The sequence below is a fragment of the Macrobrachium nipponense genome, chromosome 2 (assembly GCF_015104395.2).
Source record: "Macrobrachium nipponense isolate FS-2020 chromosome 2, ASM1510439v2, whole genome shotgun sequence".
NCBI classification, from domain to species: Eukaryota; Metazoa; Arthropoda; class Malacostraca; order Decapoda; family Palaemonidae; genus Macrobrachium; species Macrobrachium nipponense.
In genome coordinates this window covers 59736583-59759798 of record NC_087201.1, presented here as the reverse complement: position 1 = coordinate 59759798, position 23216 = coordinate 59736583, and the positions used below count along the sequence as shown (strand labels likewise).

The following is a 23216-nucleotide window of genomic DNA, read 5'->3' as shown; positions in this document are numbered from 1 at the left end:
CTTCTTGTGTATTACTGTAAGATGAGGACATCGTATCTTGTAGAGATTGAACAAAAGATGACAGATATGGCAATTGTATCCTCCCCCTATTTTGATGACCTAATAACAACCTTAACGGAAGGTAATGAAGATGGAAAACTACCCAAACGTGAATTCTAAAGCTTAGTGTACTATAGATTAAAAATCTAGCTAAACTTGGTTTGATCTACAGAGGTTACTTGTTTTATATCTAGAGTAGTGTGAGACTTACTCTAGCGAGATTAATCTACCACTCATGCACACTATCATAAAGCTGAGGAGGGACTCTCAGTCAGGATCCATATTCATGAGTGGTAACATGTCACAGTCAAGGAAACTAGTTGCAGCAGCTGCCGCATTAGTTTATCAAGGAATTTGAGAAATGGAGCGCCAATCAGTGGCTTGTGTTGATATGGTGCTTACGTTCAACCACCTCGGTAGTCGCGAGTTCGATTCTCGGCCATTCCATTGAGGAGTGAGAGATGAGTAAATTTGCTGATAGAAGTTTCACTCTCGACGTGGTTCGGAAGTCACGTAAAGCCGTTGGTCCCCGTTGCTGAATAACCACTGGTTCCATGCCACGTAAAAGCACCATACAGACAAGGAATTTGAAGAAAAAGAGAGAAGGTAAATATGGGTAAGATAATGGATATCTAGACGAGATGAAGAAGGGTTGCATGCAAAGCTTTTGCAAGAACTGATCGTTGAAGATGATAAGCGTTTGTAAGAATTTTTTACGTATGTCTCGTTCAGATTATGATTATCTGCTTGAAAAGGTGACACCCAAAATTATGAAGCGTGGTACTCATTTAAGGAAAGCAATCTCCCCTTCAGAAAGATTAACTCTCATACTTAGATTCTTAGCATCTGGTAAGTACAATGTATAAAAGAAAAATGTTCTTCTAGAATAATTTATATTTATTATCAAATTATACTGAGAAACTAAACAGCAATAATTAGAAAAAAATATATATGTAATTATTATTATTATTATCATGAAAATGGGTGAATATAAAAGAATAATTAACATACATATTAAACTAAATATTTTACACTGTCTTGTAGTATATAATTTAAAACTATATTATATACGAATTTGCTTTTCAGGAGATAGTTATCACTCACTAATGTATGCTTTCCGTATACCAGTTACTACTATAGCAAAATAATTCCAGAAGTATGTACTGCACTGTATGATGTTCTGAAGGAGGGGATTATCTCAAGTTTAGTAGAACTAGCTATAATTCTGTTGAAGAGTACTGGAAGCTGATGTCACCAACATCACTTGTCTGAGCATCTGGCCCAGGAGGAACTAAGTCTTTATTTGTCAAATCAATGTATGAACTTTGAAGTACAGGGGTAGAAGTAGGGGACGAGAATTCATAGTCCTCTTTTCCTCGAATATCTATTATTGCTTTCATGATCGTACGTTTCAGTTTTTTTCGTATTTTCGATGGACGTAATTGACGCAGTTCGGATGCAACATATTCTCCAAACAACGAATCATCATCTTGTGGCTGATTCAATATACCTATTGCATTTTTTCAATGCATTTTCTTCTTCACTGTGTTTGGATTTCTTAGAACATTTTCCTTTAGTATTTCCTATAACAGATATACCAGGAGTGACATCAGGATTTAGAACTTGCTCTCCAGTTTGAGGGACATTTTCAGTGTTTAACCTCTGATGATGACAAAGTCTGTCAAATGAAAAGAATATATTGAAAAAATTTAAACATAATATGTAGTTGGGGATTAAATAATTAACAGTAGAGATATTGCCTGGATACTTAACTATTTGTATTTGCATCATTTTGCTTTAAAGAATTTTGCAGTTAAACACAAAAAATGCAGCATTCAGCTCTGACTTTAAAAGGGCATAAGGATAAGTTAAGTGTATTTTTTAAAAATTTTGTAAAAAAAAAATTAATAAACATGCGCCTATATCAAACATGAAATTAGTATATATGTATATATTAATATATATATATATATATATATATATTAATATTGATATATATATATATATTATATATATATATATATGGATATATATATATATTATATATATATATTGATATATATATATATAATATATATATATATATATATATATATATATATATATTGATATATATATATATATATATATATATATATATATGATATATATATATATTATGGATATATAATATATCTTACAAGTGTGTAATGTTAAGTGAGAAATCACATAATCATGTCTTTGCTGGGAGGACAAGCTGAGTCTGTTAAGGGCAGCTTACTTGAGCGTAGGAATTTAAATAAGCAAGCAGTTTAACCGAGAGATCACTCACCCTGTCGTTAGGCATGTACATTCGTTTGTACGGATGTTACAGGCCTAATAGTCCAAGGCACTTGCGAAAGACACATTCCTTTCGGTGAACACAAAGAGGTCAGGTGTTACACGCGAGTGTCAGAAGAGAAAGCCCCATCGTAAAGGTATGATATATTTTGTAAGACTTAGGAAACCGTTACCGTTGAAAAGAGAGAGAACTGTGAAATACTCTCTTTACGTGAATACTTTGAAAAGAGTGATGTGTGAAGTGTATCTTTTATCCATTATTATCTTTATTACAGATGGGTCCTATTCCATGGCTAATTTAGAGACGGGAATCTCTAGCCTGACTAATATGATGAACTTATTGACATTTTGGGTCTGAGAGTGAATTCTTAGTCAGGAGGGTAGAATGTTAAATTACTGGTTTCTTTATGGCAGATTTGGGTTTTCTGTCATTATGACTTGTTAATCATTTTGTTCTATTTTATATTCAACTGCTTTTGGTAATAAATAGTATATTTTTTATACTACGAGATCTCAATAGCCTAACGACATGGTTGTAGACAGAGGCACCATTGACAGCAGGTAAGGGTTTCCAATTTGTGTAGTTTAAGGGTGGAAGGGGGCGGGGTAAGATATATTATATATATATATATATATATATATATATATATATATATATACATATATATAACATGATATATATATGTATATATATGTATATATATATATATAATATATATATATATATATATATATATATATATATACATATGTATGAATATATGTATATATTAAGTTGTTTGTCAAACTTGCGTTAATGGTATTCATTATAGCTCAACATTTTCTTTACATGCATCTTGGTTGCTTACTCCCATTTCCATAGTATATTTTAAATCTTTCTTATAATAGTTTGACAGACCAGACCCTCTTATTAAATACTGTAGAATTACAATTGTGTTTCGTTTTTTCAGACTCCAAATTCCCGTGAGGAATGGCTGGAAGTGTCTAAGGATTTTGAATTTAAATGGCAGTTTCCAAATTGCATAGGAGCCCTCGATGGAAACCATGCGGTAATCAAGCAACCACCTAACAGTGGTAGTTTGTATTTTAATTACAAGGGTACATACAGCATTGTTTGATGGAAACTATAAATTCCTGTACAATGACGTAGGCAGCAATGGTCGGATATCTGATGGGGGTGTTTATGCAAACAGTTCTTTGTCAAGCGCTTTAGAGAACAAATTGTTAAATATACCGAATGAAAGGCAGTTAGAGGGTTCAGGAAATGAGGATAAAGTACCATACGTTGTTGTTGCTGACGATGCCTTTCCTCTGAAATCATATATTATGAAGCATATTCATTCCAAAATCAATCAGACCCCACCATACGTTTCCGTGTTTTAAGACGACCAATGGAGATATCGCCAGCAAAGGTGAAGGATATTGTTTCATGTATATGTGTCCTACAAAACTTTTCACTAACTCGAAATCAGTCCAAAGCTGTTTATGCTCCACCAGGAACGTTTAATAGAGAAGAGGTTATTGACATTGTTGAGGGAAATTGGAGAAAAGAGGGATTTCCGATGAGTACTTTATATCCCCTGCAACCCAATCCAACAAGAAACTGTATGGTTGGCCAAAGAAATTCGTGACCAGTTCAAACTATATTTCATGACACCGGTGGCGAGGTTCTTGGCAATATAAACATATTTAACATTCTATTGTCATGTTAATGGTAGCTACATGAATATCATGGATTTGAGGATAGGATTTGGTGGATAGATGGATGAAAGTGAATTTTCTAAATTTGAAATAGTATTGTACTTTATTGAAAGTAAATGAATAATTTCATAAGAGTTTTCCTGATTTATTGCCATATACACATTTAAGTTCCTACTTCTGTCCCAAAAAAGTTAATCAAACCATATTTCTTAAAAGACATGTTTCACTTACCATGTTTGTAACAGTAATTTCTTGGGGTTTCACACATCCAATCATGAAGTGAAGAGCGTCAAAATATTCCCCTTTGCTTTTCACCAGTACATCATCTGCACCCATGCCACTCTTCTTTACTTTCATTTTCCTTATTTCATTGTTCATTGGGCACCGCAGATTGTGCCACTTTCTCGCTATTTCAGCCTACTAACTACTTTAAAAGCTCTGATATTTCTTTTACAGCGACCGCTTTTCTTTTCTTGTCCCTGTTCTCTTTCAATGCTACATTCCAAAGTTCAGGGAATCTTTCGTAGTGCTGGATTAAAAGCATTGTCTGAGTGCTATCCCCATTTGTATTTATGGTTAGGTGCCATGACTATTCCAGCACGCGTCTAGCTATGCTGATTACTCTATTCAGTTGGGCAGAAGCACAGATATAAAAGCCTAGATGCCGCATCGGTCGCTAGCTGAATAGGCTGGCGCACGTCATCAGGTCCGCCATCCTTGGCGCGGTATTCAAACAATGCAGCAGGCTGCAGCATAGGACGTTTTTTCGCCACTATTCGCTTAATATTGCACGGATTTTCTTGGTCTGATGGCTCATTACAAAGCTTACATAATTCCCTACAAGGATCTAATAAAATAAAGTTGTTCCTTATTGTTCGAAAGTTAACTTGTAATGACTTTGTTTTAGCAGGTAAGGTAAGAGGGGCTAGTTGTACACAAATGTTAATATTTTACCCATAACTATTGCTGTAAACAATAATTTGAAATGCTGCGATAAGACAGATTACTAAAGTAGGCCTACAGCTATGGATCTGTGCAACTTAAGTAAAATCTTTGTCTCTCGAAGTGCTCTGTTAAAAATTCACCCAATAGAATTTTTGGCACCGGCCTATAAGTTTAGGTCATAAACTGTTAGGGTTGGGCCTAAAACAAACTACAGTAGGCCCTAGAATAACTAGGATTTCTGTGTTATCTAGCCTTGCATCTCTGCCTGCTCCTTTGAGCCTGGGGGTGGGGGTGGGGGGGGGGGGGTTCTTCCAATTTTTTGGAACGGGATGCTCCTCAGTGAATTCTGACCTCTAGACCTGGCTTTGGAAAATTTAGGGGGGATCAAGAGACCTCATCTAGTGGCAAAAGTGACATATCTCTAGACCTAATTTTATATGGTAAAATAATTATATAGAACTTAAATTTTTCACAAAACTACCTTTAATTTGCTCAGACTAGGATATATCATTATGGCAAGCATTAACAGTTCAATATAGCTCATCTCTAACTTGTGTTGTAAAAGGACCCATCAATTATTATTTACTTATTTGGGATAAGGGCCTGGTCATCTCTATATTTCTACCCTTCCAGAAGGGGACACATCTCTCGACCAAAATTGCCAAAATGAGCCAATCCTGATGAGCAACCCCCCCCCCCCCCCCACCCTCCCCGCTCCCGAGCCTTTCAGCCTAGGCCGCAATCATAAGGCCAGTCCTAATCTTTTTTTCAGCTAACTGTTCATTGGTTTGGTCAGGCATGTAAATTTAAAGCTATGGGTGGCCTTATGGGTCATTAAGCCTATACTTTGAAGTAACAACTCTCAAAATGTATTGCACAATGATTTATTTTCATGATATTTGTTCTTACACTGAATGTATATATAACATTTATTGTATGCTAATACCACTTGGATTTCAGTGACAACTGCTTTGAAAGGTAAAGCGAAATTTGCAGGGAGCTAGCGTAAAAATACAGAGGCAAACTCTGTAGCGGATCGGTACTTGGTATTGGCCGATACTTAAATTTCTGTATCGGTATCGGTAGCTGAAAAGGTGGATTGGTGTAACACTACTTAGTATTAAATGGTCACCATCCCATCCTGCACTTGCTGTAAGGATTTTTAAAATACTATATCAACCCCCTGAAAACACTGTGCTAGATCTGCTAGTTATTGTAAGCTCAACTAAAGCCATAACTTACAACTTGAAGATGCACTGGGAAGTCAAATATTGAGGGCACCACCCCTGACCTGAGGCGGACAATCTGGGCCCGTGCGGTCAAAGTCCTGCTCTGTAAAGTGACTGCTACAGAGAACTGAATGGCTGCTAGCATGGAACCCTTCTCTCCGTAGTGCAACTACCCATCTCCTCTGAAGCTCCTTTTCATTTGGAAATCTACAATACATATTTAGATAAATAGATTAATAACAATACATGTACAAAAATCACATAGATCAGCAGAACTTTAGTTGCACTGACCTTGAAAGTGTGAAACTTAAACTTTAACATGATAGACAGATAGAGCTGAGCAGAAAATATTCTAAACCGCTCTGTATTATTGCTTGGGTAAAATTACAGTTTCAACCATTATGGGAAAACTGGAATAAAAATATATTTGTTGCATCAGAAATAATGTAGTTCCAACGGATTTAACATTTGACTGCAAAACCATCCGATTTAGAGATTTACTATGTAATTGGAGTTAAAACAACGAGTTTTTCCAGAAAAATCCCTAGACCTACCTAGACCTATCCATGGAGCACCTACAGATTCGCGGGCCCACTCGACCGCCGACCGAAATCGGCGGAAGAACACCAAAACCCATATGGCGGCGATACCAAAACAACAACAAACAAAGTAGGGAGCGACTACATATCCGCGACGATCGATTTTATGTGTGCTGTCAGTTAGGCCGTGGCGGAACGGCGTTTCGCGCCTTATCCGCATATTTAAAGATTCTTGGCAAGCACTGCATGTACGGCAAGGGTAATGTTGCACTGCGCGCTGCTAGCCACAGGGTTTTACAGTAAGGCTACTTACCGTGGCAGATCACACCTGAAGGCGTTCCTGTTGAAGTCGATCCGACAAATACTAGTAGCTCCACAACACTCGCAGTTTTTTTGCTTTAGAATGAAATTATGTCTTTGAGCATATTCAATCACAACTTCTTTACCACCACGTAGACAAATAATGATAAATTCACCGTAACCCACATTGCACTGCAAACAATCGGTAGGAAATCGAAGGACTCTGTCAAAATTAATGCCAGAAGGGCCAGCCACTGCCTCTGCCATAGGTACAGGAAGACAAAATGCCGTTTTTTTTGCTTCATTATTCGAGTATTCAGTCAAACAAGGATACCAGTGGACACTGGACAGGTAACTTTTTTTACTCCGCTGAAATGCTAGTGAAACTTAGTTTTGTTTTCGACTAAAGTCGTTCGTATTGGTTATGAAACCCATGACGTCATAACGATGTCACACCTCTCAGCCAATAATGAGGTAACTGGAACTGCTTTTGTTTGCGTAAGAAAGTAAGTTAGAGGGCTCATTAAAAGTAAAAACATTACCGTAGAGGAAACACCTCTCCCGACTTAGGAAAAATTCGAGGTAAAAACTTAATATTTTTTTTCTCTGTAAGTATGCATTAGTGACAATAATGTATTGAGAAGAAGCGTTTTGTTATCACGTGCTTTACTCTTGGGAAAAATATTAATATAATAGATTTCCTATAATGGTTGAAACTGTAATAATACCATTGCTTGTATTACTGCTACAACAAATATAAGAAAAACAGAGACCCTAGCAGATGGACAGACTACATTCTGGCGATTAAAATGATGTATGACAACCCTAGTTTTCTATCAAAACAGGAAAGATAACCCGGGATTAACCTAACTACTTTTGCAACATTCAATTACATTGCAGAAATAGGGCTGTTACTGCTGTTCCCGAAAAAAAAAATGAGATTGTGTACATACTACAATAAACTTACTTATGAAATGTGATGCCCTGCTCTCGGCTACGTAAATTTCGTCGTGTTGTTACAGCCAAATGCAGCACAATATTGAGGCATTTTAGAAAAAACCACGTCTGAAACCACCAGTTCACGATTACCGCGCCAAGATGGCGGACCCGAGACGTATGTCCGGCCGGCCGATGCGGCATCTAGGTGGTTTTATATCTGTGGGAAGAAGCACCTAGAGGAGGCTCGTAGAGAACTCTCGACCACGTGTTCACTCGTATTCTAGGACCTAGGTAGACTAAAACAACCCTAGCGAGAGCCGAGAGTAAGTATAGCTAGAGCGCTCTCGTTTCTGTGAGTCTGTGGTCACCATCTAGAGAGGTCTCCCTAGAGCAAATCTAGCAAAAAATCTACAGTGTAACTAAGCATAATTAGAATCTTCGCAAATACAGATTTTTTTTATTAAATCATTATGTTGAGCTATTTATTATTTTTGACAGATGCTATTTATATCAATAATACTTCTATTTTGTTATCTAGAATATTAAGAAAAAAACATAGCTACAAGGGAAATAAGGGAAATTCCACTACGTCCCCAGTAGATTTTCTCATACCCACTCACTGACACCAGATTTCCCCTATCGTAGAAGAATTCGTCTACGCGTGGCAACACTGAGTCTTTGGGTAGACAATTTCGACGAAAGAAAACTATACAGAAACTTTCAAAGAACATGGAACTGTCCATGCTTCTAAGGATGACTTAAATAAATTGAAGCACTGAGTTTTACACATTCTTATGAGTAGCGTAGCAAGAATTTTGCCATAAGATCTGTGTATTACCCTCCATGTGTTCCCTCATTTAATATATTAGCATTTGCCTTGTATAAGGTATTATTCCAAGCGTTCCTATTTTTCTTATGAAGACAGATCATTTTTCTATTATATCGGGTAAATATTGGCAGGATACAAGTAACAGGTGTGACATTAGTATACAACTGCCTCCATCTTAAAGTGTGTGTGTGTGTGTGTTTTGGAATAATGAGTGTATATGTGGGCGCTCGCCTTACATTGTTTTGCACAGAAAGCCGAGATTTAATTTGGAATATGCCTTTTCCAGTTTTTTCCTTATTATTATCATATTTGAAAGTATTCAGATTTGTATAAGAACAGATTTCCGTGAACTTCACTTCTGGCGAATGAAAATCCTTATATAGGGATTAATTAGTGACAATCCAAGTCACATAGCCTACGGGTATCTGAGTACACCAACCTGTCTGTATTGAACATTTTATTTACTCCTAAAATACATTCGCATTCAACAATTAACACTAAAATAAAGTTGCAACAAATGTAACTGCAATTTAAACATCATCTTATCGCCTACGAAATGTAGAATGTCTACAAGAAGTCAGGTACTTTTGCTCACTAAAAGATAAAGGATACAAATGATTTGTAAATGCAAGGGACAGTCTTAGCGATTCTGTACCAGGGAAGTTGAGACCCCAGGATTAAAAAAGAATTTCTTTGTGAACCCAATATTCCTTATCGATGGCACCAGGTTTGCTGCTTTTCCACATTCTACAAACCAGCTCTCTGCAAAGATCATTGAGTTCCAAATCGTGAGCGTGCTTTGCCATTGTACGACAAAGGGCAGTAGGGAAGATAGATCCATCCTTTGAGAAGTTATAAGACGTAAATCCAGTATTGCTGGAGTAAATGCAGACCATATCTCGCTGAGGTTCGTTCACTCTTGTAGGTCTAAAAGATCTAGGAATACTGCACAGCTGTCAGATAGTAGCCTCTGCAGAAATCAAAGATGAAGAGCTTAGGCTTGTTCTTTAGCTGAGGACATTCGGCATCACTGAAAAAACCTAGTAACCATTCAGTAGATAACTGTTGCATATCTGATGCAAGGAAAGCATCGTTGTTGCTAGTGCCGTGGCTAGAGATGATGAAAGTGGCACTATCAGCACCCCACAGCTCTTTCATTTCCCTTATTCTTGTTAAGGTCTCTTTGGTTGCATTTGAGGTCAACGAATGGTGAACTTCTCCGGAATAGCCCATCTGGTTAAAAACATTGGCCAGGTTGCTGGCGTCATCCTCTGAGGCTTCCAACTCCAGATCAGGCCTCCTCTCGAATGACCCAAAACTCAGGATGCAGACATACCCTCTGGAGTCTGGGTTCATTGGGTATACATCACGTCCGGTCACGCATTGCGTAGCTGGTTTTACTTTGATCCTAAGGGGGCCAAGCTGCTGGAAATATTTAAAAACCATTATTTAAACATATAGAAGCCTCAGCAGCATTCGTAATATAAAATTACAATAAAACATCGCCAGTATTATCTATGCTGAGAAACGTGATTTCTTAAATTATGTAAATCTGTAGTGAATTTGCAGGCCGGCAGCTAAATAACGGCATTTTGCATTTCAACATGGGAAATGCTAATATTTATCTGAATAAGATAGTCTCTCTAATGACAGCTGTATAATTATTTAGGAAATAGCATACTTACCATTGGGTCCCTGCCAATTCTTGGTATTGTAGGTGATACTGAAATATGTCCATGCTTGGTGACTGGATGCCCTTCCTCATCCTGGAAGTTAATAAAATAAAATCTTTTAATAATAAAGGGGATAAAATCTGCATATGTTGATAATTAGTGAACTATGTGATAAAAGAGCATTTTCTCGTTAATGATGGCTTCATGTAGGTATAGAGTCCTGATAATGACTGCATTGACGAAAGATTCATTTAAAAGTTAAGCTTTTTCAATGAAATACCAGAAACAAGTATATTTTACCGTAGGTAATAACATCAGATCGATTCTTGGTTCAAGGACAGAGCTAACTGACGGCGGTGTGGTGATGTGAAGTTCTCTGCTCAAGACGCCTTCCATGTCATTTCCAGGATGGCAGTCAGGATTAGCACCCAAGGCAAGTAGGTCTCTTGTTTGTTTCTCATTGCCAGAGAGAATTGCTTCGAAAAGGTGGGTCGCAAGCTGCGTAAAAAGGGAATGATTGTTAAACGGAACGGATCTCAGGAGTGGTGGTCATTTGCTGATTACGACCTGACAGAAGTTTAAGACTGTTCAAACAGGAATGTTGATGTTGATATTTACGTTTAACCAAGATTTTAAACTTTGGTCTCGTGTTAATCACACTTTAACTACTAACTATTTTTTGATTACCTTATAAGCAGAAACTATTAAAACCAAAACCGAATACTACAGAGGGCCATAAACCAATATGAAATAAAGAATCCCTTTACCAAAGGTGGACGAGGATTTGCTAAAATTTATAGATGCTGGTTAATGGAAGAACTTGTCTTGCTTCTGACTGCGATTTCTTTACAATCTTTCATATCCTGACAGATGGACGTTTTTAGTAAAACACCGAAACACTAAAAATTACCAAGTCTTTGTACGTCTGATTCAAGTTATTCTTGATATCGGGATTTGTCTCTTGGTCAGCCAGCAAGACCTGGAGAACTTCCAGGTGACCCCTGAGAGCAGCCAGGTGAGCAGGAGTTCTGTTGAGTGAGGCCAACCACATTCGGATTGATGAATTCCAGCAAAAATTCTACGATCTGTTTCTGGTTGTTGAGAGCCGCCACGTGCAGAAGAGTGAAACGCGAGCAAGGCTTCCTCACAGCAGGTCCTGTGTGCTGTATAAGATCCTGACTTCCCGGAGGTCGCCCCTTTCGGCAGCGAGAAATATTTCAAGCTGGAAAGAGAATACAAAGTTAATTGCCCGGACACAGAAAACCTGGTTACAATTTCTGTGTGTTATTCTTAATTGTTCTTTGGACATTATTCTCCTGTTTCAATGGGGAATTTGGGTTGGGGATAAATATTGTTATAAGTAGAAAATATGTGTACACGATTATCATTTTCGCCTTAAAATGGTAAAAAAGAAAATAATGTCTCTAGAAAAATGAACAGAAAAGGCACGGTGAAGCTACGCCCACTGTGATGCAGTTTACAAATATTCCATATTTAAAATTTAACAGAATACCTATTAGCTGAAGTAAATATCGTAAAGAGAAAGTCTGTGAGCAATAAAAACGATTGGCGAGTGTTTTACACAATGACGAGGAATTGATGCGCAATTCAGTGGCAATATAATTTGATATTCTCAGTGTTAAACTAATCCAAAACATTTCCGTTCACTGAAGTTAATAAAACTTAAACAAAATCCATTTCTCTGACTGTATTAAACCTTTAAAAGGCAAGTAACTTGTAAGTGTCGAGCATTTTAAACAAAATTCATTTCACTACGATTCATAATGAATTAAAACAAAAAAAAAGTCATCAGCAAGAAAATTATATATCCCCCAAGATTTTTTAATTCAGCTTGAGAGAACACTCACCTTTGGCATCTTTCTGTAAGGTGTAGTACTATTTAAGAGCACGGAGAAAAGTTTCCTTCTACAGGAGGGGGCAGCAGACAGACCCCGAGGGCTCTGTTTCTTGGCCTATAGGAACAAAAAGAAAAGGTAAAGAAATTAGTGTGATGTTAAACAAAAAGAAAAGGTAAAGAAATTAGTGTGATGTTATCTCCTTTTTGGATTGTGTTAAACATGAAAAGTAGAACAATTCTTTACACAATTAGCTTAAACAATGATACTTGAAAAGGCATTGTTTCATTACCTTCGAAACTAAAACAATTGTGTATATTGCTTACCCGGTGGGAGTCAGCGATACGAGGTGCCATTGCAGTGAAGAGTCTTCTGTTAAAGGAAGAGGAATGAATAAAAGAAAAAAAAAATGCTTTTCACAAACAACGAACCAAAATTTGAATGATCAACGCATGAATAACCACTCAGTTCACAGAGAAATGATTTGTATTAACAGCGAAAATAAGAGTTAACAGAATCGAATTCTGCAGCAATAACGAGAAAATGTAGTACGTTCATCTACGTAGATGCACAGAGAAAAAAACACACTCACTCTAGTCTCACTGTTTATCAGCGTTATCTCAGCTGTCAACTAGACCAAGCTTAGATAGACCTTGAACTATACTTGGCGACTGCACTGTCTTGGACTCTTGATACGCAGTGGCGATGCAACTCCGAAGCTGTGAAGGGACTGATGTCTAGCAGAGCCGACCGCTTGCTTATATGAGCGCGAGGAGAGGCGCCAGGCTGCAACATGTTGGCTCAGAGTTTATCGTGAAACGCAGAGCGCGCGCGAGACGATTGGCGGCAAGGTTCAACTTCTGCTATTGATCTCTTAGAACGACAGACTCGGGTTGCACCATTTTCTTTCGTAAATTATTTTTGGCGTATTTCTTTCAAAATGAGTGAAATTTATAATTAAGATTTTAAATAGATAATTTTTTTTCTACTTTGTTCAATGTCAGGAATGGCGTACTTTTAAACGTTGTTATATTCTTTAATTTCTTTTCCGCTCATTCAGATTTCCGCGCTGAGGAACTGTTTAATTTCTTAATAGAAGTAATATTGCCCTCCAAGTTGTAAACAATTTATCTTTAGCTTTAGCTTTCATCCTCAGTTCTATACGATGAGATTTCTTATTATTATTCATATAATATTATCTATGTCTTGCACATATGTAGCGAACTAAACGCATTTAATATAAAAGAACATTTAATGCAATTTGGCGTACTTGAGATAGGTAGCTACATAACATTATATATCATGACATTATATATATATATATATAATATATATATATATATATATATATATATATATATATATATATATATATATATATACAAATTGCAGTCAAGGGCTGGTATACGCTGGGAACTCACATTTCTTTTATTGCTTCCTACGTTTCGTGACACATTATCACATCATCAGGGAAGTCTATTGAAAATCTTATAAATTAAAAGTACTGAGCGGCTACAACTGAATTTTGTTAAAATATTAATAATTAAAATACACATAGGCAATTAAGAATGATACACACTAAAGCACACTTAAATACAGACACATAAGGCACAAAATTGCGACACACATGGCTGCACAAGAGCACATTAAAATGCAAAATTACAAAACACTCTTAATAGGTAGGTAAAGCAATAGGAGAAAGTGAAAACAAATTGTTAATGGAAGTAGTCGCAGAAAAGGAGGTTTGGGAGGTAATTAGAGGCATGAAAGCTGTTAAATGCCCAGGAATTGATGGCTTGCCACCTGAATTCTATAAGCATATGTGGGGTACTATCAAAGAGGAGTTTTTGCAAGTAATAAGGTATGTATTTAAAGAAACTTTTCATGGAAATATGAACGATGGAGTAATGAAATTAGTTCATAAAACTGGTAATTCGGATGTTATTGAAAACTGGCTACCAGTTTCTATGCTCAATGTAGGTTACAAAATAATTGCAAAAATATTAGCCAACGGAATAAAACTGGCTGCATTTGTTATTTATATTGTAAGAACAATTCTGTTCTGTGCAAAGAAAATCAATCAGTAATTGCAATGTGTTTCTGAGGGACATAATTTATTTTGAGAATTCGGAAAAAATACAAGGAGCTCTGCTTTCTCTTGACTGGTCAAAAGCGTTTGATGGGGTTGATTTGAATTTTGTCTTTCAGTTACTAGAAGAATAGGGTTTTATAAGTTTGATAAAAATGCTTTATTTTAATGCTCAAAGTTGTATGTGTATTAATGGGAACCTGACCGATTACTTCCCTGTTGAGAAGTCTGTTAGGCAAGGATGTCCATTATCCATGATTCTTTTCGTAATAGTCATGAACCGTTATACAGGATGTTAAAGAGTAAACCGCTCAAGAAAGCTTTAGAACTACCAAATGGACTGAGAATGAGTATTGTAGGATTTGCAGATGATACGACTGTTACAGTTAAGTCTGATGAATCAATTAAAGATTGTTTTGGAGTAATAAAAGACTATGAAGAGGCAACAGACGCAAGACCTAATTATAAAAATAACAATTATATATAATAGGAATAGGAGTATGGAACAACAAGGAAGTGTGGCCAGATTTTAGCATAAATGTAACTGTAGGGTCCTTTAAGATACTCGGTGTAATATATGATAATGATTAAGAAAAGGCATGAAAAGAAAATCGAAAAGTTACAGAAAAGAGTATTGTATCTAATATAGGCTAATTGTATTCTAGGATACTGTCACTATTATAAAAGTCAATTATATTCAATTTGAAGGTTTTATCAAAAGCCTGGTACCTATATGTCCCATGTGTTTCCCTTACCAAGAACGACTGGGAAATGAATAGAAAGAAGTCTATTTCAGTTTTTATGGAACGGAAACTATCACCCATTAAACAGGCAGACTATGTATTTGAAAAGAGAGAAGGGAGGCATTGGAATTATCAGTGTAACAATGAAAGCCAATTCAATATTTTTCAACACATTTTATGAGTCCCTCATAAAAAAAGAAATTGATTATGAACTTCTTGTGTATTACTGTAAGATGAGGACATCGTATCTTTTAGAGATTGAACAAAAAATGACAGACATGGCAATGGTATCCTCCCCTTATTTTGATGACCTAATAACAACCTTAAGGAAGGTAATGAAGATGGAAAACTACCCAAATGGGAATTCTAAGAGTATTTATGGGTTTTTATCGAGAGATGATTAGTTCAACCCAAACACTGAAGAGAAATAGCCTTTTTTGAATGGAAAACTATTTGGGAAAATGTTAACAATAAATTCATTGACAGTAATGATAGGGAAATTTTGTACAAATATGTTCATGAAATCCCGGCCACAAAAGACAGATTGTATATGATGAAAATATCAAATAGTAAACTATGTGAAAACTGCAAAGAACCAGAAAATGTGATGCATTTGATTTACTTCTGTAAGTGTAACAAGAAACTGGTTAATTGGTTTTGTGATTTATTAAATGAATTGTGTAACATCAAGACAAAAAGTTTATTGAAAATTTTAAAATTGGGTTTTGAAGCACATTAAAAAAATGACAGGAACACTGCTGTCATTTTGATGTTGGGCTCCGACTAGCCCACAAAGCAGGAATAAAAGGTGAAAACGGTGGTAAAAGAAGGTATATAAAATTAACGATAATGAAAATAGATATATACTAATAAAATCTTATATGGGTAACTACAAAAAAATATTAACATTAAATTACATAGATTATTTGTAAAATGTACACGCTAAAATCTTTGTTAATTCTCGTAAACTTAAGTCAGCTTTGATAAAATTCTGCATGTAATACTACTAAAACTGTAAAATAGTGTATATTTTCTCTCATAAAAGTAAAAAAAAATCTGGTGTTAGGGGCCACTTACCCGGAATCAAACATGTAAATAAATGTAACACCCCGGTTAACTTACCTTCGAGTTACATCTAAACTAAGGGGAAGGTCGACATGAAAGCCCATATTATTTACAATAAATGACTTCATTTCACACAGTTCAAGCAGGGAAAATAAATCATGACTGGTGTGCAATCCATGAAGACAAATGCAACACTAAACTCACCAAGAAGAAGTTCCAGAAGACTGCTGGGCCTTGTTGACTCAGTGTGACCACCTTCACATCTCTTGAGAATGGACCACAGTTAGGGCCTGAAAGTAATCGAGTTTCAAGTAAAATATTATGTAAATACTTACAAGTAAACAAGTAATACTCAGTAATCTTGTTGGCTTCTTTTTCCATTAAAACAAATTTCACAGTTACTGGCTTTCACAAATATAATTGGAGAGTTTACACTTTAGTAACGCAAACCGAAGCCGGTGAATCCAAGATTTAGTATCTTGCAAACAGTTGCAGAAGCAGGTAGCTAGCTTGTAGCAAGGCTGTACTGAGTGACTTCTAAAATAACGGACATCCAGAATCCAGAGAAGATCTGGATCCTGTGGCCATCACAAGAAAGTCCTGGGCCCGCACGGTTTGGCAAGATCTGAAACTGGTAGGTGCCGTGGGCGAGTAATCAAGTCCCCCTTTTGGTGTATCGTCTCATTCAGCAGCAAAAAAAGAAGAAAAAAAAAAAAAAACCTTATATAGGGGTAGGTCAGGTGATCTACCGCCCTGCCCTGGGTGGCAGGACTAGGAACCATTCCCGTTTTCTATCAGATTTTCTCTGTCACCGGTGGTGTCAACATTGTTGTTACTACCTCCTGACTGGAATTCTTTTTTCATCGCAATTGATCTACTCGGCCGACTTTTGGTGACTTACTTGGATCGTTGTATTGGCATTCGCTATCGTGGACTTGTTTTTGGACTTGCTTTTGGATTTGGTCTGGTGTAACTTCAGTCAGGCAGAACTGGCATCTTCTTCAGCTTCGCCGGGCTTGGCAACAAGACACAAGTTGTTCTTATGAAATTTGTTATCCAGTAGAATAATTGGAAAATATTTAAGATTAAAACAGGATTAAGTATTCACATCTGCTAAGCCAGTCTTCAAGTATCAGAGTAGACAGCTTCCTCTTCGAAATTAACAAAATTGAATTTCTGTTTCAACATTTTGGTAACTCTTGCTCTGGGATAGCAGCTCCAGGTCAGGCTCGCAAAATGAATATAGTCAGTATATTATTGAGGACCAGGGAAACGGTTTGAGTGGAATTTACCTGTAAGTGATTACAGGTCCCCGCTTTTGAGCAAAAGAACTCAGAAGCAAAAAAGTTCAATTAAAAAGAGGATAATCAATAAAGGGATTAAAGTAAACTAAACTTTACAAATGATTTCGATTGCAAATGAGGAGCTCTTGACCGTGATACTTTTATATTTTGAACATATAACACTACATCTTTTGGTGGACTTGCATACACAAATAGGTATTGTGAATAATCCCATTTGTCAGGTGGAAAGGTCCGTTTTTCTATCTGCTATGAGTCACCAGATACTAAATACAGCCTGTTGTAAAGTAAGATGTCCCTCATATTGTCAGAGACAAGCTAATTTGATTACAGAACAATTCTTCAAAAAAGCTAGTCAAGAAAGAAAGCTTTCGAATTTAGATACTGGATTCATTCGAAAAGTGAATATGAATTTTGAGAAAAAACTTTGAGACTTTTCTATTTCATTTTCACATAATTCACTTAAAATTGCAGTGTTACACAATTGCTTTGACTGTCCATTTTAGTACCATTAGAAGAGTAAAAGAATGAATAATGGATTGGATACAAAATAGAAAGTTGAGTGGAAGGTAAGACCTGAAATGGATCGTCTTGATATACGGGTAGAAAACATAATTCCATCTCATATCAAGATTAGCCAGACAGTTAGAGAGAAAAATATCCACACACCCAAACTAGAAGAGTTAGAACTGGAAAGAAGATCGCATGGTAATACGTATTTTTAGACATTTAAATTCCTTGTATTGTTTTGCTCAACCTTCTATTCCATCACTTGTATTAAGTCTGAGAGGCAAAATCTACTTTCACCTATTTCATTCATGAAGTTTTTGATACCTGCTAGCTAAACTTCTTGTTACGTCTTAAACGCTGATGAGCGATCACAATGTCTACACACTCTAGAGAAGAATCTGAGCGATCCCTACTGACTCACCACCAGCGTTGCCGATAGCTCTGCATACTAAAATCGGCATCTTATAGAAAACGGAATTCATTTTATGGCCCAGGGGTACTTAAAAAAATAAACCAATCTTATGCAACACCTCATCGATTTATATTCATCATCATTCAACAAAAGTTATATATTAGCTATGTATATACACAATTACAACCAAAACAACAATGATATATACATATTAAGTTTTATAGATAAACTTTATAAAACATAGAAATTACACACAAAATATAGGTAGATAGTAACCTACTCAGTTTTATAAATCAACTTTATAGAACATATAGGCTATATAAATAAAACAAAAAAAAATTATTATTTTTCTTCATATATCAGGGTATAAATATGTTTGAGAATATATTTTACTAATTCCAGATTTTATATCCTGTTTTATGCTCATTTCTTTGAAGCCCCCCCCCCCCCCCCCAATAATGAAGCCTAGCTCCTGGATATAGTAATTACGCCATCGTAACTACATGGTTCATGTCAGTTATAATGTAATCACATGTCTTATCATCAAATTACAATTCTATGAAAGGAAACAATATCAAATATCTTACAATTACTTTACAACCATGTAACTCATTAAATTCAATCACATATAATTACAAAAGTTACAGCTATTTCAATCGTGCTAGTTTTATCTACAGTTTGATTTTTTTTCTTGTAGTTTGAATTACATTCCTAATCATACATAATATACTAAGATATGATATCATGGGTATTTAACTGCTAACACTATTCGGTTTCGTGTTTTACAATTATAAAGGGTTCCTTACCGTCACTGTAGGGTTGAACGTTTTCTACGCTTATTTAGTGGAATCTCTTAAAGAATCATTTACACATATATTATGTAATAATAATGTAGTAATAATCATTTTCTACCCAAGCTTACATAAAAAGACATTAACTAATTAAAAAAAAAGTATTTAAATTTATTTGAGACGATAAATCAATCCCCTCGAAGAATGCCGAGTTTTTCTCGGCATGAACAAGGAGGCCGATTTCTTCTCGGCAATTGAAGGCCTTGATTCTCCGCATGTAGAGTTTTTTCTCGGCAAATCGGGGGAAAATTCGGCATTTCGGCAACGCTGCTCACCACCTACCTGTGTTTGCGGTGCGCAGGTCTCAGTGCTACGTCACGATCAACTTCGAGCAAACACGAACATGTTGCAGCCGGCGTGGTGGACCCGTGGAAGCGGCTCTTCTCGCGCCCATATAAACCTGCCGCAGCGGTTGACGGCCATCAATAGCTACCTTCACCGCTCAGCTCTCGGATCAACCGAAATCGCTAGGCTAAGGAAGCTTGCTCCCTGCTGCCATAACGCAGAGCTATCTGTTTCCAGCTGCAAACTTTTGTTTAGAGTGCTATGTAAGCTTACATACCCTTGTGGTTATTATTCGAAACGTTCGCTTTCTGAACCATATAAGTGCAGTGGAATTTTACGCTTTCTGAACCATATAAGTGCAGTGGAATTTTACTGCATTTATTGATCTGTGAGTGTATTTATTTTGGAAGATAGCTATGTCATTTTTTCCTTCCTTTCGCAGAAATCTTCAAGGGAAGGATGTCGCCTCGCATCGTGGACTCAAGTCAGGTGAGAGACAGAGAGAGTCATCTGTTTAGTAACTTTAATACGAACTGAATACTTGAAAATTTTTTTTATAGAAAAGCGTAAAATTTGAATCGTAAATTCTACGATGAGTTGCCTTCCATAATTATTTTGAAACTGATGATAATCGCCAACAACTTTATTGAAGAGTTCGATCGAGCACTCTGATATAGAAAACTCTATTTTTCAGAAAAGGAAATCCGGTAAGATGACGCCACGGACCTCAGTGAAAGGACGCAGCCCTAGGAGTCGACCCCGAATATGTTCCTGTAGAAGAGGCCTGTTCTCGGTACCCTTGCATGACAAGTCGTCAATGGAGGTGGTAAGTAATTCGAGGCCTTTGTGTAGATAAGTTATTTTACCAAGTTTTATTCCCTGTCTAGCAAATAAGAATGAAGATTAGGAAAATTGGAACGCAAATATAATACTCCTAGTGAATCGCCTCCTTATCAATGTACTGGAACCTCAATTGGAAGAAAGTAATACAGATGAAGCATCGTATTTGTTAACGATTTAAAAAAAATTCACTCGAGAGTCTTCGTCTTTTGTGCTAATGAAGACTATACTTGCAATTTTTTTTTATGTTGGAAGTGCAGATAAGTAATTTGTGGAAAAGATAGGCACGAGTGTTGTCTTTTCTACAATTGTATTGCAGGTACCCACTATTTGTTTTATTAAGGCTAGGCTGTCATATCTTTTTTCCAAGTTTTAATCACATGTATCTTGATGTTCTCCAGTTGAAACTGTTCTCAAGAAAATACGTATCATAGGTCATTCTTTATTTTGAAGATGTACTCTTTCTAGAGGCATTAAAAATTCTCTCTTTTAAATTAACATTATGTTGCAAATGCTTTTTGTTTGTCTGCCGAAATTGACAAATGCTTCTCTTTTCAGTGTACTAAACTGTTCCTAGCTGTGGACCTAGGTGACGTACAGAGGGTCAAAGATCTTATACAGCACATCGGACCTTCAGTGAGGAAACCTGACACCGGTTTCACACTGCTACATGCAGCAGCTTTAAGAAACCGGGTGGACGTAGCAGAATTTCTGCTCGAGCTCATTAGTCCCAATGTGGTCAGCACGCAAAACCAAACTCCTGCTCACCTGGCTGCGCAAGGAGGCCACTTAGAGGTTTTGAAGATCCTGTTGGCTGATGAAGAATCAAATCCTAATTTAAAGGATGGCCAGTCCAAAACATACAGAGATCTGGTGAGCTTTATAGCTAACAGCGTTCTGTGTACGAAAATTCAGTTTGCATACACTCATAAGATACAATATTCGTCTAAAAGATTTCCACAAATAACTTTCACGAGATTTTTTCAGTTTTTGCAGTGTGCAAATATTCCTTTCCGAACACTAGATTTTTCGTCAAGAAATTTTAGTCCTTAACTCCACTGAGAATTATGTTTTTTCTTGCAGATTGCAGATCCATTCCTCCGGGCAATTTTGTACAAAAATACAAAGCGAATCGGTGAGCTTCTTGCCTTGGGTGCTAACCCGGATGGACACGTGGACGGTGTCCTTAGCAGAGAACTGGGCATCACAACACCACGCCAGTTAGCTATGTCGCTAAATCACGAGTCAGTACTGACGCTGTTACCCAAGGTAAATAACCTTCATTCTCATTACTCTTTCATTAGATTATAATATATTTACATACACTAAGTAGCTAGAGTTGACTGTTCCATTCTGCAGGCCAGTTAATGTTTTAATGAAATCTTAAATATTCTTCTCAGTAATAGCATTTTTTGCGAACTACGTAATTTTTACTGGTCCCCCTGAAAACTTAACCATATTAAGACTGCTAAACTGGCGAAATGCGGAAATTAATATCAATCGCGGGATTTCTTGCGTTATTCACTATGGTTTATATATATATATATATATATATATATATATATATATATATATATATATATATATATATATATACATATATATATACACACATACATATATATACAGTGGTTAAACCAGTGTCCCTACTTTTCAGAGTCAAAAAGGTGACTTGAATGCTGTTCAGAGTGATGGGCAGAATCCACCAATGCGCGTAAAAGGATACACAATAGGAGAGGACCAAACTGTAAGTCAGCTGCCCTTTCAGACGCTTCTGTTCAGTATGCAGTGAATAACATTTTCTTTCTACATGTTCAAAAACCCTTTTATTCTCCCTTCAGATTATGTACATAAAGTGGTGTTATTTTCATTAGTTTTGGAAAACTATGGAGCTCTTTGATAGCTCAAGAACAATAAATTTCACAACTAAAATTGTCTAGGAGTACTTTCAACGTTGCTTGAAGCTCTTACACATCATTTCAAAGTTTAGCTTCATGATTTGTGGAACATCTAATTAGGTAAATAATCTCGAACTTTTTTCGGCAGCTTGGGCCCCTTAGGATCAAGGTGAAAGCCAGGACTAGTGGTATAGTCGAAAATGATGTATACCCAATGAACTCAGAATCCAGAGGGTATGTCTGCATCCTGAGTTTTGGGTCATTCGAGAGGAGGCCTGATCTGAAGTTGGAAGCCTCAGAGGATGACGCCAGCAACCTGGCCAACGTGTTTAACCAGATGGGCTATTCCGGAGAAGTTCACCACTCGTTGACCTCAAATGAAACCAAAGAGACCTTAACAAGAATAAGGGAAATTAAAGAGCTGTGGGATGCTGATAGTGCCACTTTCATCATCTCTAGCCACGCCACCAGCGACAACGATGCTTTCCTTGCATCAGATATGCAACAGTTATCTACTGAATGGTTACTAGGTTTTTTCAGTGATGCCAAATGTCCTCAGCTAAAGAACAAGCCTAAGCTCTTCATCTTTGATCTCTGCAGAGGCTACTATACTGACAGCTGTGCCAGTGTTCCTAGATCTTTTAGACCTAAGAGAGTGAACGAACCTCAGCGAGATATGGTCTGCATTTACTCCAGCAATACTGGATTTACGTCTTATAACTTCTCAAAGGATGGATCCAGCTTCCCTACAGCCTTATGTCATACATTGGCAAAACACGCTCACGATATGGAACTCAATGATTGTTTCAGAGAGCTGGTTGTAGAATGTAGAAAAACATCACCCTTGTTACCT

At 36.6% G+C, this 23216-nt stretch overlaps 2 protein-coding genes, 1 long non-coding RNA gene and 1 pseudogene across 3 annotated transcripts in view; 1 reads left to right on the top strand and 3 right to left on the bottom strand.

Annotated features, from left to right (window-relative positions):
- Window positions 1-1256: 1256 nt before the first annotated feature.
- LOC135221190 (uncharacterized) lies at window positions 1257-4646 on the bottom strand (annotated as a pseudogene).
- A 36-nt stretch (window positions 4647-4682) lies between these two features.
- LOC135221189 (uncharacterized) overlaps window positions 4683-23216 on the bottom strand; it is a 27233-nt gene continuing 8699 nt past the window's right edge. Inside the window, 5 exon segments of the mRNA XM_064259012.1 lie at window positions 4683-4805; window positions 9596-9778; window positions 9780-10265; window positions 10526-10606; window positions 10814-10860. Of these exon segments, the coding sequence (XP_064115082.1) occupies window positions 4683-4805; window positions 9596-9778; window positions 9780-10265; window positions 10526-10606; window positions 10814-10860 (920 nt within the window).
- LOC135220627 (uncharacterized) lies at window positions 12382-13115 on the bottom strand. Its single transcript, XR_010315738.1, has 3 exons — window positions 12962-13115; window positions 12696-12741; window positions 12382-12486 (listed from the first exon to the last, which is right to left on the bottom strand). It is a non-coding gene; the product is annotated as an uncharacterized LOC135220627 (long non-coding RNA).
- LOC135220626 (ankyrin-1-like) overlaps window positions 19706-23216 on the top strand; it is a 3728-nt gene continuing 217 nt past the window's right edge. Inside the window, exons 1-7 of the mRNA XM_064257939.1 lie at window positions 19706-19888; window positions 20068-20114; window positions 20320-20451; window positions 21024-21338; window positions 21549-21734; window positions 22123-22212; window positions 22512-23216. The exon at window positions 22512-23216 is cut by the window's right edge and continues 217 nt beyond it. Of these exons, the coding sequence (XP_064114009.1) occupies window positions 20085-20114; window positions 20320-20451; window positions 21024-21338; window positions 21549-21734; window positions 22123-22212; window positions 22512-23216 (1458 nt within the window). The 5' untranslated portion in view covers window positions 19706-19888; window positions 20068-20084. The remainder of the gene's footprint in view (window positions 19889-20067; window positions 20115-20319; window positions 20452-21023; window positions 21339-21548; window positions 21735-22122; window positions 22213-22511) is intronic.